The sequence below is a fragment of the Apodemus sylvaticus genome, chromosome 22 (genome assembly GCF_947179515.1).
Source record: "Apodemus sylvaticus chromosome 22, mApoSyl1.1, whole genome shotgun sequence".
NCBI lineage: Eukaryota > Metazoa > Chordata > Mammalia > Rodentia > Muridae > Apodemus > Apodemus sylvaticus.
In genome coordinates this window covers 15,995,773-16,016,264 of record NC_067493.1, presented here as the reverse complement: position 1 = coordinate 16,016,264, position 20,492 = coordinate 15,995,773, and the positions used below count along the sequence as shown (strand labels likewise).

The window sequence follows — 20,492 nt, the reverse complement described above, 5'->3', positions numbered from 1 at the left end:
AGTTAAAGCTGAAAAACTCTGCTCTAATCTGTGATGGGATGGAGGCAGGATAACAGCAGTGGGCTAGCAGACATGGATATAGCTTAGAAGATGAGCTTGCCTAGCATGAACAAGGCCCTGGGTTCAAGCTTCTGCAAAGGAAGGAAGAAGAGGAACCAGTGCTGATGGAGCAGAAGTGCTTTGCTTTGTAATTTAATACGTGTGTGTGAGTGTGGGTGTTTGTGTATGTATGTGTGTATGTGATAAATATACACACACATATATATAATATGTGTACTTTGGTTGGTTTTTATATTTTGAGACAGAGTTTCTCTGTGTAGCCTTGGATATCCTGGGATTCATTCTGTAGACCAGGCTGGCCTCAAACTCAGAAATCTGCCTTTCTCTTCCTCCCACGTGCCGGGACTTAAGGTGGACACTATCGTGCCCAGCCCAAATTTATATTTAAAGCTTTAGGACAGGAAGCTCAGAATCCATCTCAGTCCTGAGGTATCCTAACGTTTAAGTAGGAGGACCAGCAAAAGACAAAGAGATGACGAGAAGAAGAGAGCACACCAGAGAACAGTCAACCACGCTAAAGCCACTGGGAACTGAGGGCTGGAAAGTCACTACTAGACCTAGCAACAGGGAAGCCAATGCAGATATGGAAATGGCTGTCCTGACTGAACTGGATACAAAGCACCTGACAGTAGAAGGGGCCTCAGGGACTCTAAACAATGCCATATTATCTTGAAGCCTTCTCTTGTATAGCTACAAAACAAGCTTTTTTTTTCTCCCCAGATTTTAATATATTCAATCATACAGAACAGCTGAAAGAAGACATAACTACCCTTACATAAGTCCAGTGCTTAACTGAATGTCATATCTGCTGTGCCTTAGGTACTTAGTATGTGTACACTATTTGAAGGTAACTTTCCCTGTAAGCACACTTTGGATATCCTAAACCTAGTCCACTATTACAAAAGCATATAACCACCATCTACAAAAATTAAAATGTATTCTGTGTTATATTCTGTAACTGGGCATATTCAAGTTTTCCTAACATGTTTTGCTATGCCTTTTTTTGGTTTTGGTTTTTTAGAATGTTCCTCTGTGCAGTTCTATAGCCCAGGCTGGCCTCAAACTCACAGAGATCCATCTGTCTTTGCCTCCCAAGTGCTGGGACTTAAAGGTGGGTGTGTGTACTACCACCTCCCTGCTTTCTAATATGTTTTGCAAACCAGGATGTAATCAAAGTCCCTATGGTGTATTTGCCTGTTACGTTTTTTTTTCCTTTGGTCTCTTAAAATGTTGAAAAGAACTTTCCTATAAAACAGCACCAGAGCAATTCCTTGTCACATACACAAGTGAACTTACTCTACTCCAGAGACGAGCTTTGGAAGGTAGAGAATAGACTTACTGCTTTCGGCACCATATTCTCATGTTGTGATTTCTGAACCTTTGTTTTCAGAAAAACCTTACCTTATTCTGTTTGTTCTGTTCTGTTTTGTTTGTTTCTTGGACGTAACCACTGCCCAGTAGCTCAGAAGACTCCAATGAGAAACCCCTAGGGCTTCTGTGCTCTGCATTCACAGCATATGTGCTACGACCTCTTGCTTACCATAAGAACTTGTCATAAGAGATGTCATCTTAAATCCAATCAGCATGAAACCAAGCAGCATTTTATTGATTAATCGCAGCAAATCACACTTAGAAAGTAAAATGAATTTCCCAAAAGTTCTTTCTTGATTATCAACTAGGCCCTCCTAATACCTGCAGGTGAACAGGGCTGTCAGAACTGCCTGTGTGACTGGAAATTAGCATATGTAAGTGGGCTAAGTCTGTGCTGTCTACTCTGCATTCTACGGTGCAGTGAGCAGACTGCGTGCAGACGCAAACACTGACTGCAGTAAGTGTCTGAGTTTCTATTACTGCTTGTTCCTAGTCTCCTAGTTCCAAGCCTTGGCCTAGGGATCCTCTTACCTCAGTCTGCAGAGTGCTGGAGTACAGGCCTGCACTCAGCCTCTAGAAGCAATGCCAGTGGGATCAGCAATGCTTATTTATGGTCACAAGAACATTTTGTCACTGTTAGTTGTTCTTAGGCTATAAAAATGGAGGGTAAATGAATGTTTCAAGATTGCTCTCACATTATATGGGTTTGTTTTTTTTTGCTATATTACAAAACTTAAAATTATTTAATGTACTATATCAAAGTGAGTTATGTTGTTACCTATTTTATTTCACTAACTTGGACTTCTTTAATGGTCTGACATTTGAATTTTAATCAAACCACAGACCCTTACAATTCCTTTTGGCCTAAGGACAATCTAAATAAGGTAAAGGACCTCCATCAGCCAGCTACATTCATACACCTCATTCTGATCAGTTCTGAAAAAAAAATATTAAAAAAAAAAAAAAAAAAAAAACAAGCCGGGCGGTGGTGGCGCACGCCTGTAATCCCAGCACTCTGGGAGGCAGAGGCTAGCGGATTTCTGAGTTCGAGGCCAGCCTGGTCTACAGAGTGAGTTCCAGGACAGCCAGGACTATACAGAAAAACCCTATCTCGAAAAAACCAAATCCAAAAAATCCAACAAACAAACAACCCCCCCCCCCCAAAAAAAAGGCCCTTACCTGAATAAATCACACCCTAGGACTCAAACTTTATGGGGAACCTCTTAGGGAGGCCATAATTATTAATTTGTACTAAAAATATCGTAGCTATCTTCACCTTATAATATAGATCACCTTAACTTCCACACTTGTCTAGAAGACTGTGAAAACTGAGTAAGATATTGGTTGAATGTATGCTACAGATTTAGATTGGAAGATGTCCTGTGGACAGACACTGTCAACTTCTTAACTACATTACTATATGTAATATATACAAAATACAATTATTTCAGGAAACTGCCATTAATATTTTAATAAGCTTATAATGAGATACTGAATTACTTGCTCTTTCAAGTACAAAACATGCAATATAATTGTGGCTGCCAGCCCACACTGAATCCTGCCTTTTGGTATTCATACCTTTAAGAGGTCCCTCCCACACTCTAGCAAGGGAGGATGGTGTAATCTACAGAATACAGCAAGGGACGATGTACCACTTCTGAGGCAAGGTTTCGAAAGGAGCTATGGTTTCTGCCTGTCTCTCAGACAGTTTGCTCTCTAGAGGGAATTCGGGTGCCATGTTGGGAGGACACAAAAGTAGCCTTCTGATGACCCACACAATCCTGAACCAGGACTATCCCCCTCCAGATGCCTAACTATCAGCAGCCATGGAAAGCCACCAGTGTCTTTGTTTTAGGCTCCTTGGAAGTCATCTGCCACATGGCAGAATAGCAGCAGACTTATGTTTCACTTAAGTCAAGTTGTCTATGTTTTTGTAAAACAGTAAGATAATTTTTATTTTATGGCTACTGGTGTTTTGTCTGCACGTGTGCTTGCCACATCATTTGCATGCTGTGTCTGCAAAGGCCTAGAGAAGGGTGTCAGTTCTGCTGGAATGCAGTTACAGATGGTTGTGGGGAGCTAAGTGGGCCTTCTGCAAGACTGGCCAGTGGTCTTAACTACTGAGCCATTTCTCCAGCCCCAACTCTCTAACTCTTGATGTAGGTATTTTAAAAATTATAATATCCTGATGTAATGCCTTTAATAAAACCCATTACCAGGAATAGAGAGGAATGATTACTCGTGCTATAAAGCCTAGGATAACTATGACTGACCACAAATGAATACTTCCTAACAGCTAAAAGACAGTTTAATTTTTTTTTTTTTTAAATGTAGAGAACTCTTGTTGCTAATCAGCATGCTGCCTGCGTGATTACTTTCAGAAAGGACCTGGGGTATGCTGCTTTCTCACTGGACGAATGCAGGGTTCTTTTCTGAAGCCCAGGCTGGTTCAGTGTAAGGTCTCAGTTCTCCTTCAATGGGAGGGAGCTACATGCTCTCAGTTCAGCTCTGGGGGTGGGGAGTAGGCTGAAAAAAAGTTCCAGATTTGATGTTAGAGGATGCAGCCTTCAGTCTCAGGTCTGACAGCTTGATGTGCAAATTTAGGTACACTGTTTCCTTCTGGCTTAGTTTTCTGTCTTAAAGCAGGAATGCTCAGGAGAGGTGGCTCAGTGGTTAAGAACATGGACTCCTCTGGCAAAGGATAACAGTTCCGTTCCTAACACCCATGTGAGCTGCTTTACAACTTGCTTTAACTCTCTGTAATTCCAGATCCAGGGAATCCAAAGCCTCTCCAATCCTTGGGCACCTGCATTTTCAGCCCCGCACCAGCACAAACATAACTAAAATAATAAAAATAAATCTTTAATAAAGTAGCAATATGAATAAGTTGCATTCTAAATCCAACTACACATGTAGAGCAAAACTGTTAAAAGAAAAATTAAGTTTAAATAGCATTTGATGAGCATGCTCTTGAGAGCCAAATGCTGCTAACTCACCTCCGCCCTACATGCTCACTGTCAGTCTTGCTGTGCTGCATGAATGTGAAGTTCAAAGATACGTGTTGTCTGGGTCAAGGTCCCTAAACACAGCTTACCCTCTTTCTTCCTCTACTTTCAAATGAAGATGCCACTCAGGTGATATGATTAATCAATTTTGTTTAGCGTCAAGTATGATATTAACACCACTATCCAACTCTCATGACATAGGCACAGGGCATGCAAATGTCATAGCAGGCAGAAGTAGCTATGCCACTGTTTAGGACACAAGAGTCACATGTGTGAGAAATGATGAATATATAATTTTATGGACAATGCTTTAAATTTTTATTCCATTTTAATTCATCTCCTTAGCTCATTGCTTCTTGACTGTGTAGGCAATGTGACCAGCAACTTCAAGCTCCTGCTGCAGTGACTTCCTCACTAGATGTACTAACCTGAAACTATGAACCACAATAAACCCTTTCTTCCTTACACTGCTATTGTCAGGGTATTTGGTTACAGCAACAAGAAAAGTAATCAAGGCAGATTCTGAGAGAAACCTAAGCATCCCAATCTTAGGTTGGGACTGACACAACGACAGAAAGCCACCTCTAAGACAAGTCAACATGTCAGGTAAACTAGGGCATAGTATGCAACACTCTCATTAAAAGGCAGGACACAAACCACATCCTAATAGTACTTTACTTGTTTATATACACACACACACCACCCCCTCAGCTTTTATTGATCCATGGCAGGAGACTGGGTGTGTGAGACAGACATAGCGTGAAGACTTTCATTGCGTGAGGACTGAGCTACGTAGTACTCAGTTTAAGCAGTTTGACCAGCACGATAGCAGTGTAAGAAGAGATGGACAAAGTCCTTACTGGCAATCTCAAGGGTAAGTAATTGCAGGTGATGTCAGCACTATAAGGGACTTTCCTCAAGCTATTTATCTGCTGCAAACTTGTCATTGTATAGATGTTCCCAGGGCACCAAAATTAAACAACTTGTATAAAGTACACATCAAAAGAGACAGAATTAGGTATCAGATACTCCAGTATCTACTTTGTGACTTTTATTTTATCTGCTCATTTGGGGAAAAGAGAACCAGGTAAGTGTGGATGTATTATGAAATATCATATAAGTTTACTTAAAAGTTTTAGGAGTACAAAACAATACCTTGGGACAACTAATACAATCTTTGGCCTACTCTATGGCTAAGCTCTGCACATCCCAATAATTGTACATGAGTAGAACGTTCCCCATATTTAACTCACTTGAATTCGTTAAGAAGAAATAATGCCTCAAATTAATTTTTTAAACAAATGCTTTGTACAAGAATACTTGCCAAATATAAATATAGGCCCATAATTCTTTTACTAAAATCTAATAGTTGGGGATCTAAAGTCACAATGGGGCCTGGTAGAACAGGACTAAAATCTCAGTTACTCAGGAGACCGAGGCATGAATACACCAATTCTAAGTTGGCCTGGCCTACACAGTGAGTTCAAGGCCAGCCAGGGAAACTTTGTAAAACTGTGTCTCAAATTAAAAAAAAAAAAAAGGCCTGGGAAAATGGCTGGGTGGGATGCCCTGGATTCATTTCCCAGTACTGTCAAAACAAAGAGAAAATAAGTTATAAAGTACTCAAACCATTATAGTAAACCCCTCATGCCAGCGGCCAACAGCAGCACACAGCAATCAAACCTAGTAATGATGTTACTCACTTATCTCATTGGTTCACACCAATTTTTACTGCCAAAGAGCTTTTGTTTTTTCCAGCTTTCTGAAGGTAAGGTTTAGAAAAGGAATTACAGACTGTACTCCTTGGGTGCTACTGGAAAGTTAGGCTGCCTGGGTGGGTGCGGTGCGTTGTGAGTACACAGGTAGAAGACAGAGGTGGACGCTAACTCTCTGCCTCATTGTTCTCAACTGTATGGACTTATTTGTTATATAGCCCAAGCTGGCTTCCACCCAAGGTCCTCCTGAGTGCTGGGACTACAGAGGTGTCCACCATACTCGCCTTAGATATCCCATACTTGGCATTTATATCCCAAGTGCTAAAGGTTTGTTTTCCATTAATAAATACAACAAAGAAAAGTATAAGAGCTCACAAAATGATCTGCAGAGCACTGTATTTCTATTGCAGCTTAGTTATTAACTAAATAAAAGCTTCCACTTACTGAATATGAATTTCTAAGTAGAAATAGAAAAACCTACTTTAATCTACTGAGGGTAAGTATACTCTCTCTGGGACCGGTGTATATAAAAACAGGCACCCTGAATACAGTGGAAGGAATACACAGAAGTCCATGGTATCTTCTCAGCTGGGGACGATTAGCCTGAAGTAAATAGGGAATTTTTGCCCCCCCTCCATATTCCATCTTCACTTTGTCACTATCAAATTTTTCTGGACAAAAATTTTGTTTTAAAAAAATTTCATTAAAGACAGTAATAATCACTTTTTATTTTAATTCTAGTTGTTTGTGGATGTTGCTTTACATCTCAAAAGTCTGGTTACATTGTAACTGAACCAATTAGATCATTCAATTTATGAGCTGACATTCAGCAAGTGTTTATTGGGAGGGGAAGTGTACTCCACTCTAAAAATGGAAATAGCATGTTGAATAAGAAAACAATCCTATTAATCTTGGCTACTATTTCAGGAAGAAATACTTTCTCAAAACTTCAATCTATACCAAATTAAAAAAAAATCTAACTAGTTTGATCTTACAACAAATATCACAGTACAATATGTAGTGTGAATGCAAAAATAAATTAAATTTAAAAAGCAAAACCTTTTTCGTCTATTTTCGTCTTGCGGGAGGAGAAAAAAAAAAAACCCTAACAAAGTCTCTGTTGGACTGCTCAGCGATTTCCATTCCTAAGTACCACAAACTGAAATTCTTTTATTGAATAATTTCTTCCTACAGCAGACTTGTTTCCCCCATAGCACGCTACCAAAATTATCAGTATTCTGCCAGAACATAGTCGTTTAAGACCACTAATGAAACCCCACAGAACCGCAATCCAAAATGCCAGTCATGATTCCTGTAAGGTCCAGAAAATTCCAAATAGTAGTCCCAGGCCATGGAAACAGTCTATTCAAAGGACTCCAAGAATAGGATGCCCTCACGAACGCGTCCAGTCGCGACCTCCTGACACCACACGACCTTTTTACGAAGGCAGTTCTTAAAACTTAGCAACTGAGATCTCCCCTCTCTCTCAAGTTAAAGGAGGCAGGGCTGCAGGGATGCGCAGGTCGGCAGCTCGGGCCACCCCGGGTCAAGTGCTTGTCTTTCGCTTCTCCCCTTACCGTGAGCAGGTCAGAGAGGGAAGAAAGGAAAAGTGGCCTCCCAGGATGGGTTTAGGGAAGAAGGGAGGGGCAGCTCCGTGTGTGGTAACCATTTGTGAACACGTACAGTAGCTCGCGGGCCGAAAGTGCCGGCCGCCATGATGGCCTGCCAGTGAGCCCCATCATTGGGCCTGCGCGCCAGGCAGCCGACCAGCGACCACTCCTTCCTCAGCAGCGTAATCCCTCCGCTGAGGGCCGCGCACTAATTTTAATCACGCCCCGCCCCCTAGCCTCTGGCGTCACCTCCGCCACTCCAGCGCTTTCCAGCAGCTTCCAGAACCATCCCCCACCCTCCCACCCCCCCATCTTCCCCACTCACACTTTGCAAGCTCTGTAGCTATGGGCCCCGCCCTGTCGCCGCAGTTCCTACTGCGCCTGCGCCTGCAGGCCGGGCAAGCCACGCCTCTGCGGAACACTGCCGGAAGTGCTCTGGTCTTCCCCTTCCCCCTGCCCTGCCCGCGTGCTTTCAAGCAGGGAGGTGTGCAGGAAAGTGTTTGGGGGGGTGACTCTTTGGGAGCGGACTCCCAAGCGGAAGTTGTTTTCCTTGCGGAGAGGGCATGGGGGAGGAGCTGTCCGAAGGAACGTGGGTTGAACGTTACCGGTAGATGGTGTGGACCTCAAGCTGGAAGAGGAGTTCGGATCCAGTGTATACGAAGAAGGCGGGTGCTTCAGGCGGGTAAGGGAGGCAGACTGATTTCCTCGGGAAGTAGAAATTGGGACGGCTGGAGTGCCCGGGGTGGGTCGTTGGCACGCTGAAAGGATGGGGTAGGAACAAGGTTCTGGTGGGAAAGGAGGAAGGATGGAGGTGCAGACTGGACCTTTAAGGTCCGTTTAGGCCCAAAGAGGTAAACGCTGAACAGAAACCAGAGTTTGTGCCCGCCCCACGAAGACCGTGGAGATGGGCTGGGTAACGGAACGCCGCGCCTCTTGGACTTCTTGGTTGGCTTTTGAAGCTCACCTCGTGTGGCCCTATCATAGCGTCTCAAATTTGGGAAGCTGGCTTGGGTCCCAAGCAGGACTGGGCTCTGAAAAGCCTTCCCCTTGCCTGGGGTTTAGTCTGTTGGCCTCCGCCTTGTCAATTCGTATGTATTGGCTGCTAAATGGATCTATCCTGTGCTGATCACCTCCCTTTAAGGTCTCTGGAATGTGACTTACACCTACGTTGAAGTCGGGGAGTGGGGGTGCCGGGGGGGCGGGGGGGGCGTAGGTAAGAGGAAAAGAGGAGATGAACACTGGAAAAATGTGGTCGTTCTCCTTGAAATAAGCTCAAGTCATAATCTTTAGGACGTATTGAGCTGTTTGGACTTCCTATAATCAGACTGGATTAAGTAGGTGGTTTGAAGCGGAGCTGTCATTTTGACAATGAATGGAAAGTGACCGGTTCGAATCGAAGCATTTCCAAAGCACTGTCCACGAGTTTAGATGACGCCTACTGTGCAAACATGAGAGACTTGAGAGTACACGACACAAACTTTCTAGTCTGTGTTCCGGAAGCCCAAAGGTACCAAATTTGAGGTGCTATACAGGGAGGAGCAGGTTGCACTTCGAGAAAAATAATGAAGTTAAATTTATTCCTAGACAAATTGAAATTTGAGAACTACCCCGGAGTTTCGTATGTAAGACAGTGCTTAAAAGACCCAAAGAGTCTACTTCTGGTATTTTAAACATGAATGGGGAGGGAGGAGTTTCTTAATATTGTTTGGTGTTTCTACTACTATCTTAATGGGTTTCCTCCCTCCCTCTCTCTCTTTTCCTTTCTTCCATAGATAAGGTCTCACTCTATACACCTGCCTGGCTTGGAATTCACTGTGTGAAACAGGCTGGCTTGAAACTCACAGGAATCTGCAATAGATCTACTCAAAGATCCATGCACAGAATTAAAGGCTTAAAGGCATGCACCAACCACCATGTTCGAATATGCCTTGACTTCTTTATTGACATAGTAGGTGATAGAATCAGGAAAGCAGACTTAAAGAATTCTCATTTTTACCTCCATATTGAGAAAGAATCATTCCAGATAGTTTTCTAGCTCCTCAGGCAGATAAAAAGTTTTATCAACACCCTTTTTAGTAGCCTGCAGGTTTCTCTTCTGAGATCATGAATGCAGAATGACAGAAGGAACACATCTCTTCCACTCAGAGCAAAGTCAACCAGATGGTAACTGTAACTTAGGTGTTAGCATCTCGTCAGTTTGGCTTCATTTACCTCAAAACAAATCCAGGTGCATGGCTTAGGCTTTTCCCACTGCACATTGACTTTCCTGTGTCTGTAATTCTCCAGGTTATGAGTAGGACCAGCTAACAGTTGTGGTTACTTTTTCAGCTTCGGGAAATTGAGATTTACTAATACAGATCTCTGTCTGTCTGTTACTGTCTGTGACTCTGTCTCTCTCAGCCCAGGTAGACTTTGAGTTCATTTGTAGCTGAGGCTGCATGTATATTTTTGGAATTATTTCTTCACAAGAAAGGTGTTTCAGACTTTTCAGCTAGGACAGAAAAGCATAACTAGTTTTTCGTTGTTGTTTTTTGTTTTTGTTTTCTTTGGCTTTTTCGAGACAGGGTTTCTCTGCGTAGCCTAGACTGTCTTGGAACTCACTCTGTAGACCAGGCTGGCCTATAACTCAGAAATCCATCTGCCTCTGCCTCCCAAGTGCTGGGATTAAAGGCGTATGCCACCACTGCCTGGCTGTGGGTGACTTTTTAAATGTAGTATTCTGCTCGTTATGAGCCTTTAATCCCAGTGCTTGGGAGGCAGAGGTAAGCCGAGTTCAAGTTTTCAAGCCAGCCAGGGCTATTTAGTGAGAACCTGTCTTCAAACTAGCAAAAAGTTATTTCCAACTGGTGAACAGTTTTGTGGTTGAAAACAGAAGGAATGTTGTATAAATGTGTGGTTCCGGGGTTTAGGTACTTTCTCATTGTCACGCTGACGTGGTTGTTTGATACTGCACATACAGAGACTGGAAAACTTAGGTTCTCCAAGTTGATTAGCTTGCTCTAACCAGTAGCTACATGTAGGGAAAGTTCTGTCTACTTTTCTGTGTGTTAGGAAGCTGTACCTATGGTCACTCTGCGTACATTTACACATATCTACATACATGGAGGTATTCTGAACACTAGTCTAGAATATGCTTATCTAAGGACATGTAGCTCACAAACATGCTTAATATCTCTTATCTTATAAAATAGTAAATTCTCTTTTTAGAGTAAATAGGATTTTTATTTAATTGTGCGTTGACTTTTTTTTTCCAGGGTTCATTGAACAATCCTTAGTGATTTTGACTTGTTCCAAGTGACATAAATTAGCCAATGACTCGGAATGACGGATGACTCTCTGAAGATTGGAAATGGTTTGCCACTGGTTGGACCAGGGACTGATATAGGGATATCTTCACTCCCCATGCTGGGGTACTTGGGAAAAGTTAGTGAACTTATTTTTGGCCTCAGTGCAAAACTGGTTATTTTCCTCTTATATTTTAAATTTAAATGAAATTTAAAATTTCATTTTATGAATGAAGTCCTAAAAATTCTGTCTTCCACGGAAATCTTAAAGCAATGGCGAAAGATTATTATAATTTGTTTACCTCTTTGTTATTGATGTGCGAAAATAGAAATTAATTTTATGGTTTGCTATTCTTTGAAAATATGGACTATATAGATTTTCCTTTGCAGTTGATATTTCCTTTTTCTTGAGAATGAAACTAAGTCGAGTTTAATATTGTTTGGATAATAGCTGTTTAAGATACTACATGTTTTTTGTTTGCTGTGTTTAGTCTTGGCAGAATACTTCTAGTGGAAAGTTATGCATTTTTTTTTCTGGTCACCCTTCCATTTAACTCTTTTGTAACTTAATATAATAGGAATGTCTCTTTTAATTTGCTTTATTTCTCTTTTAGAATTATGCTTCAGCTAAAGTTGCAACAGACGGGCATTGCCCTGTTTGTAGATCGAAAGGAAAGCTAAACGCCTTAAAAACTTACCGAATTAGCTTCCAAGAATCTATCTTTTTGTGTGAGGATCTTCAGGTAAAGTACTACTAGTGTTATTTAGTATATTGGCTATAGCTGTCTGCTTTTTCTTCATTGTTTTAATTTTATTGATTTTTGTATTTTTCAGAGTATAGACTTTGAATGCATATGAGTTTCTAAATCTCTCTGGCAAATAATTTTAATTAAATATTTTCTAACTCCTGAGTTTTTTGTGGTTAACCTTGCTAAGCTTTTAGCATACAGTAAGTTATTCCTTCTACATCATCCAGGACAGGGTCCCACTGTGTAGCCCCCTGGCTGCCCTGTTACACTCTGCTAAGTAAAAGTAACAATAAGACAAACATTTAGTTTACATTGTATAAAAGTTGAAAAAGTTCTTGTTCATCAGACTTTTGGCACTAAAAATAATCTTGTTTGGTTTTGTTTTTATTTTGTTTTACAATAAGAAGTTTGTGTTGTTAAAAAGACACACAAACTAATTTGGCATTTAAAAAATAACCACTTAGATCCCCACAGAAATCCAAGACAACACTCTCAAGTCCAGTTTTGGTTTTTTCCTCTTCTTTACATGCAGAACTTCACATATACTTCTTGCCAACATAAAGCTGTCATCCCTAAAATGTTGTCAAAAATTAAAAAATAAAACAGTGAAGGCTAGGAAGATAGTTCAGTGATTACTTGTCTTGCTGAGGACCCAGATTAGGTTCCCTGCACTCATGTGGTGCCTTACAACCGCCTATAATCTCCGTTTCTGGGTGCATGGCCATAGATGCAGGAAAAACACTCAGACATTAATAAAATCTAAAAATAGCAACAGTTAACCAATGTGTGCCCATAAAATATTTATTCTATAAAATATTTATAGAGTCTAACATTAAGCTTCAGTCATTTGGCCGCTGATCCACATAAATGGGACAAGGCCATCATATTACACACTTGTAATCAGGGTCACAGGTCCGTCTGATGCTAAGAGGCATTAAGCAGTAACTTAGAAGACACTGAACTTGAGGCTACCCCAGTATTCTGGGCCACACCACCTTTTCTGTTGGAGGCTCCTAAGTGTAGAATGGTTTTGGTTTGTGGTACTCAGGATTGAGTGTCCCATGCATGAACAGTTTATGCTGGAGTTCCAAGCAGTTCTGAGCGTCCATGTAGGTGCTGGGAGTCAAACCCTGGTCTTCTGTAAGAGACAGTGTTCACCCAACCTCAGACATTGCTCTGTCCCCAAGTTTGGAATTTTATAGAGTAGTGAGAGGAACACTTTTTTAAGAAAGTAAAGTTTGAACAAAGGCCCAAGAGGAAGAGGATACAATCATCTGGTCATGGGGAGAAGGAAGTACAACTAAGGCTCTGGGAGACATGAAGCTGCCGGTTGGTCATTAGTGCTGCTACTTTGAAAGCCTTTGAACTGTGCTTGAGTAGAGACAGAGATAGCAGACAGAAGAACAGTGCTTGGAGATCAGGAAGGAATAGTCTAATCGTCCATAGTAAGGCCGGTGAGGTGAGGAGTCTGGAGGGATCTAGTGGAAGAGTGGCAGTCTCTTGTCTGTAATGATCCCTGTGCCTCTGGATCGGCAGACTAGGTAAGGGAGAGGGCTCTGGCCATTTTGGTCTTCATTTCCTGACACAGTTAACAGCTGTGGTTCCTCAGTGAGAGCACTGTCCAGTCATTTATCCTCTGACTTCCCAAGGGATGGCTTAGGGTGCCCCTAGGTAGCTTCAGGATGCCCCAGAAAGACCAGCTGGTTAGACCCTTGGCACTCTTAAGTTCATCCACTGACCCACAGGAAAGCGGAAGGACTATACACCGGGCGCTTCGGGAATGGAGTATTCCATGAATTTGTAGGTTAGTGTGACCAGATCAGATGGACAGAGGTGCCACACCACTCCCTTCCCTGCCCCACCTTGTGTCCTTTGTATCACTTTACCTGTGTTCTTATGGTCTCTAGAATATACCAGTGAGCACATTTTTCTGACTTCTTTGAAATACTTTGACACTCAGGGGTTGTAGGAAACACTTTGTATCCAGTTTATCAGGTACAAGTGCCTGGAGTTGCTAACTGGCTTTTCTAGGGGAAACTTACTTGGTGTCCATTTCAGAAACTAGTGTTACAGGGTATTTGAACCTATCTCTAGTTAGGGTGTAGCTCATTTTTTCCTTATGCACCTTTAATCCCTCTGAGCGGATTACAGCCGCACCCTTAGTACTCACCTTTAATCTCAAACAGTGAAGGTACACTTAGTTTGCAGAAGGAAGCAAGAAAGCACCCATGCTTGATAGTGATGTCTAACTGAGAGGCAGAAAAAGTGATGAATCAGAGAAATATTTTACAAAATAGGACACACCCATCTCTCAAGGGAAGCTACTTAAGGGAGAGACAGACAGTACAGGAAGAAAGTACACTTGTTTGTGGCGAGCAGTACAGTGGGAGGGAGTGGAGAGAGAGACAGAGACAGAAGACAGAGAGAGAGAGAGAGAGAGAGAGAGAGAGAGAGAGAGAGAGAGAGAGAGAGAGGCAGCCCCAGAGGGGGAAGGAGGCAGTGTTATCAGGAGAGTTTTATCGAGACAGGCTGCAGAGAGAACAAGCTAGTAACAGTAAAGACAGAGTGAACAAGAGAGTGAGAAGGAGCCAGAAGATAAGAAAAGGTTGCTAGAATTAGCTTGAGGCCAAACAGTAATTCAGTAAGAAATTGAGAGAAGCCAGATTCAGTCAGTCAGCTTGAAGAGGAGTTTGAGCCAGAACAGCTCAGTTGAATTAGCCAATCAGAGTTCAGAAAGAACTGAGGTTTCTGAAAGGCTGAGCTTATGCAGCAGTAAGTCTCAGAGGCTGAAAACCTTCTAGGCCTAGATAAGATTGTATGGACGCTAGAAGCTTCCAGGACCAGGGCTAGCTTAGCAGACGGAGGCAGAAAGCCTCGGAGATGACAGTTACTACAGGAGAATAGAAGTTACTTTTACACATGTCCAGTTAAATTAGTGACAAGTAGTTAGTGTCTACAGCACTGAGTGCTGTGTAGAGATGAACCCCTGAGCATCTTCCTACAAATGTTGCAAGTTCCTGAGGGCAATGCAGAAAGCAAATAAGCTGGTTTCCCCTGCCTGGTGGAAAGGCAGCTGCAGTATTCTAGAGAGAAGGGATAGAAGCTGAGGTGACAGGCTATGGATGGACACCATTTACACAGTCCCTTCCCAGCAAGACACTTACGTCCCTTCTAGAAAACAGCAGCGGGGCAGTGGTGGTGGTGCACGCTTGTAATCCCAGCACTCTGGGAGGCAGAGGCAGGTGGATTTCTGCGTTCGAGGCCAGCCTGGTCTACAGAGTGAGCTCCAGGACAGCCAGGGCTACACAGAGAAACCCCGTCTTGAAAAAAACCAAACCAGAAAACAGCAGACTGTTTTTGCATGTGACCCATCTGCATCCTCCTGCATTACTTTAAAACATTTCTAGATTATTCGTAACACCTACTACAATGTAAATGGAATGTTGTGCTGTGTTATTTAGGGAGTTGACAAGGAAGTCTGTACATACTCAGTACAGACACAGCAGTATAGGCCCACCTGCACAGCTGTGGACACCGAGGGCCAACAGTTCTTTGAAGGTAAAACCAACAGGATTTGCTGAAGGTTTAGGAAACAGCATGGGAGTGGGAGTGAGAGTGGTTCCCCATGTCCTTCCTCCTCGGTTGGATGAATTGAGTTGGTCAGTGAGTTGGGAAAACCAGATCTGGGGGCAGACTAAGTCACATAAACTTAGACAGAGTGAGCAGTTGGAGCTTTACATCCAGCAACTGACTGGTGGACATTGTAAGCTTGAGACACAGATTTTGTAGCCATAAGTACAGCATGGCTAACTAAACCACACGTGAGTGGTGAATTCAAGTAGGACCAGGGTTGAGCTGTGAGCCAACATTAAGAGGTTGGAGACGGCAGGGAGACTCCAAGAATCAGATCGTGGTAGGAATAAACCTAGAAGGACACAGCGTTATTCAGAAAGTCAAACAAGAGGAGCTCAGGGAAAGTAAGGACCCCCTCCGCCCAGCTAGGGGAAAGGGTCGTGATTGGTGCGATTGGGAATTTGAGAACTGTGGCACAAGAAGGAAGTTTTTTGTTTGTTTTGTTTTGTTTTTTTAAGTTGGGAAAAATACCTGGGTGTTTATATGCTGCTCCTACCAATTAGGGAGGGGAAAGTGGCGCAGGCTACCTCTAGAGCTAAGGGTAGGTCCTAATGCTGCAACTCTTAAATACAGTTCCTTGTGTTGTGGTAACCCCAACCATAAAGTTTATTTTCATTGTTACTTCATAACTAATTTTTGCTATGGTTATGAATCATAATATAAATATGTCTTCTGATGTTCTTAGGGGACCCCTGTGAAAGTGTTGTTTGACAACCCAAAAGGGGTTGAGAATCACATCTGGGTTCTTTGACAACACAGTGAGAGCAACAGATGCATTTGGAGCACAAGTTAACCTAATAGTGTGGGTATGGAAGCTTTCTAACAAAGCATCCACCCACCCTTGAACAATACAGCAATATTTAGCGGGAGTTTTTAGACATGGATTTAACACTTTCAGTGTTATATGCATCGCTTTTTAAGTGATAAGGAGTACTCTGGAACTCAACTCTATATACACTGGTTTGTTTGCTTATGTTTTGAGAGATTGTTTTTTGATTTTTGAGACAGGCTATATATAGTTCAAGCTAATCTAAAGTTACATTCCCACTTCAGTCTCTGAGTGCTGTGTTGTAGGCATAGTCCACTCCTCCTGGCTCACTTCAGATTGTTATGTGTCCTCATTCATAGGCTCAGCCGGAGTCGGGGACTCTCGGGGCATGAGGGTTAGAGCCAGGTTATTACTGACCGCACTGTCCAGCCAGCAGTGAAGAGCTCATCTGTGTGTTGAAGAATTGAAGTGCTCACATGGAGTTCAGTGTGTGCCACATCCCTGTAGCTGTGAGGTCAATCACCTGTGAACATGCTAGCTTCCTAGGTGTAAATGGCTTGATTTAGTATTCTTCTTTGGGTTGACCAGGCAAGCCTTCTGTTGTGTATAGGCGTGTTTGCTGGGGAGCTAAGAACTAGCCAGCCATTAGTGCTCATCAGGAGCTTGGTGCAGACAGTCAGTCAGTTGGGAATCTTAATTCTTCATGAGACTGATTTGACTCCGTTTAGACAAATTACTGGGAGGGGTGGCTCTTTAGTTATCTGGAGGATACAAGTCTATCATACTGGTATTGGAGGCATGTTTTTTGGTGTTTTTCCAAAACTGGCCTCCCGAACTCAGAAATCCACCTGCCTCTGCCTCCCGAGTGCTGGGATTAAAGGCGTGCGCCACCACCATTTAAAACATGAAGGCATATTTTAAATGAGACATTTAGTATGCAAGTCCTTGAGCTTTTTTCAGATGCAGAATATAGGGACTGGAGCAATGACTCAGAGGTTAGGAGCAAGCACTATTCTTGCAGAGGACTTGAGTTCAATCCTAGCACTCACATAAGGTAGTTCACAGTTGCCTGCCTGTGACTTTCACCTCCTAAGGACCTGACACCCTCTTCTGGCCTCTGGGTATCTGCAGACACCACATTCACTCAGAGATACATACATATAAGTAAGGATAATAAAAATAGACCTTAGGGCATATAGGATACATAGAAAGGACCTGGTAAGGTTTTTATTTAAAAATACTTTACCAGTTTTTAATGTTATAAGTTGCATCTCTCTCCTAAATAGTCTTTAGGACTTGTAGTCTTGCCTCACATAGTTGAAAATTTCTATTGCTTGTTTCTTTATTGCTTTGTTTATTTTTTGTTTGTTTTGTTTTTCAAGACAGGGTTTCTCTGTGTAGCCTTGGCTGTCCTGGAACTGGCTCTGTAAACCAGGCTGGCCTTGGGACTCAGATCTGCCTACTTTTTGGGTCCTGGGGTTAAAGGTGTGTGTCATCACTGCCCAACAATCTGTTTTTTTTTTTTTTTCCTATTAAAGCAAAGCTAGTGTTTTCCTTTAATTTAGTCTAACTCTTAAAGCACCTTCCCCACTTTTTTTGAGACAGGACTTTTACTGTGTAGCTATGGAGACCAGGCTGACCTTATGCTCAGAGAGACCCATGTGACTCAACTTGCATTAAAGGCCGGTGCCACTATGCTCGACTTAAATGATTTGATGGTATACTTAACTAGGGAAACTATTTTTTGGAGATGGACATACTTTTGTTACCTCTGCTTTCAATTTAGGTTTATAGGGATACTCTTATGTCAAATAAATGCTAAAATTTTTCATGACACATGAATCTAAGGTAAAACTTGAACTGATTTGAATTATCAATATTATTGGCTTTTTGTTTTTTTTGTTTTTTAACAATTTTATTTTTTTGTTCTAGTGCATTTATCCTTTGGGCTCTGAGTCACTTACTAATCTAATTTCTCCTGATTCGGAAGATTGTCACACTCCAAATAAGCCTCAAAAAAGAAAAAGATTGGAGACCAACTGTAAGAATTCATCTCTTCCAGTACATTCTAAAAAGACTAGAAATCACATTGTCACCCATAGTGAACCAATTGTGAATGGTAAATATAATGGAGAAGTTTGTGGTGACTTCTCAACAAGTTTCCCACAAAACAGTGGTCACCAGAATTCAGTCAGGACAGCTGCTTCCGTGGAGCAGAATGAGACTTTGGAAGCTGATAACATGGTCGTGGCTACTACAGAAGATCTTGCTACAGTTAGTGTCACACCTGAGCTGGAAATGCCATCTAAGAGCAGATGTTTACCACTTTGTCAGACTCTGTGTGTCCAGTGGAAAAACACTCAGGCACTCTGCTGGTTAGACTGTGTCCTTTCTGCCCTGGTGCACTTGGAGGTGTTGAGGAACACTGTGCTGGAGGTGTGCTCCAGAGAGGAGTGTGTATTTGGGAGGCTGTTTGAAATGTACCACCAAGCAGAGAAGCTTCTGCACACCCATCACCTGCATGGCGTCACAGGTCTGTGCTACTTACTCGTTTTCTTTTTCTTTTTTTTTCTTTTTTTTTAAGACAGGGTTTCTCTGTGTAGCCCTGGCTGTCCTAGAACTTACTCTGTAGGCCAGGCTGGCCTCAGAAATCTGCTTGCCTCTGCCTCCCAAGTGCTGGGATTAAAGGCGTGCCCCACCACTGCCTGGCCGATACTTACTCAAAGTTTCGTCTCACAGCATATAGACAAAAAAGCCATGAGTAGTCATTGTTCTGTGTGGAGACCTAGGCAGGGAACCTAGAGATAGTGCCAGTTACTATCTCTGAGAACTGTCTCCAAAGCTGCCAGAGAAGAACAAAGGGGCAGTGGTAGGTTTTAGCTCATCAGGGTGATCATAGTCATCATCACCTCATCACCTATAACTAGATTCTATAATCCATCAAAATTAGGTCTGACGTCTGTAAAAGTGAAACCACTAGAATAAAGTTGTAATAAATATTTCATCTCAGTTGGATATCTACCCTCTATGCTATTAGAATCTATTTCCCCTTCAATAACCCTGAGTTATAATTCAACATGTTCCATCTGGGCTGCTGTTAACCCCAATTGACCAGCCCTTGTGGCCATGTTTTCATGACTTAACCTACCCTATAGTGTCTTCTTTCTCCCCCTTCTTTCTTCTCTCCCTCATGGTCCTCCTAGATCCAAGCCTGTGAACCGAAAGCCCCACCTACCTCTCCTCTGCCCCAGCTATAGGCTGTTGGTTTCAACCTTTGGCTCTTCAGCCAATGGTTTTAAAGAGTAAGACCACATAGAATCACTTGGTATATGTGAAGATTCTCTTGGCCCTGAGGCAACCAGGGCTAGTATTTAGCAACAATATGTAGAACAGACCAAACCTCAACAGAAGTGGTAAATAAGAGTCACCTGTCATCCCAACCCCCTGCCCTTGATGGCTAGGGATATGAAGATGACTTGGACAGACTTGGATTTTGGTATCTGTGTATCTGTATGTGTACATACACATATATTTATACAAATGGTCTTGCTTTGATTTTGAGTGTCTTTCTTTGTTGCTCAGCCAGCCTAGAAATTGTATTCCTCTTGCCTTAGCCTCTGGCATGCTGCGATTATAGGCATGTACCATTGCATCCTATTTTAATTTCTCCAAAGTAGGATACCCAGGAATCTTAACTTCCTACCCGAGAAGAATGAAAACATTCTCAGGCACCCATACAGTGAAGCAGAGAAAGTTCCTCTGATGAAAGAAAGCATGGAGTCCACATCCAGCCCCCCCCCCCCCAAGCACATGTGAATGAATGAATGAGTGAATGGGTAGTAGAAACATATCAGTACAGTCTTCTCTCCGTGTCTATGGAAGCTTAAGCTTTAGGACATCCTGCAGATACCAGGGTCCTCTGAGAGGAGCAGCATGCTTGTACAATACCAGTACATATTGTCCCATATCATTTATATGCTAATGAACTGAGGGTTGATCTACTTATGCCTGCCGCCTGTGTTAAAATCACTTTATTCTACTCTGTGAGGCTGAGATCAGTCCCAGGACATATGCCAAGCCAGAGCTCTACCCTAAGCTCATCAACATGAATTCTTTTTTCTTTCTTGATCCTGCCGCTCTTGGCTCTGGACGTCAGAGCTCATTCTAGATGGTGTTGAACCACCATGTGGTTGCTGGGAATTGAACTCAGGACAGCAGTCAGTGCTCTTAACCGCTGAGCTGTCTCTCCAGCCCCTCATCATATGAATTTTAAATCATCTCTAGAATACTTACTCC

At 42.4% G+C, this 20,492-nt stretch overlaps 1 protein-coding gene and 1 long non-coding RNA gene across 3 annotated transcripts in view; one reads left to right on the top strand and one right to left on the bottom strand.

Moving 5' to 3' along the window:
- LOC127673386 (uncharacterized) overlaps nucleotides 1-8,176 on the bottom strand; it is a 95,148-nt gene extending 86,972 nt beyond the window's left edge. Inside the window, exon 1 of the long non-coding RNA XR_007975151.1 lies at nucleotides 8,087-8,176. This is a non-coding gene — a long non-coding RNA (uncharacterized LOC127673386). The remainder of the gene's footprint in view (nucleotides 1-8,086) is intronic.
- A 10-nt stretch (nucleotides 8,177-8,186) lies between these two features.
- Uspl1 (ubiquitin specific peptidase like 1) overlaps nucleotides 8,187-20,492 on the top strand; it is a 30,932-nt gene continuing 18,626 nt past the window's right edge. For both annotated transcript variants that reach the window (XM_052169099.1, XM_052169100.1), the window contains exons 1-4: nucleotides 8,187-8,443; nucleotides 11,016-11,184; nucleotides 11,660-11,788; nucleotides 18,129-18,729. In XM_052169099.1, coding sequence (XP_052025059.1) covers nucleotides 11,083-11,184; nucleotides 11,660-11,788; nucleotides 18,129-18,729 — 832 coding nt within the window. In that variant the 5' untranslated portion in view covers nucleotides 8,187-8,443; nucleotides 11,016-11,082. The remainder of the gene's footprint in view (nucleotides 8,444-11,015; nucleotides 11,185-11,659; nucleotides 11,789-18,128; nucleotides 18,730-20,492) is intronic.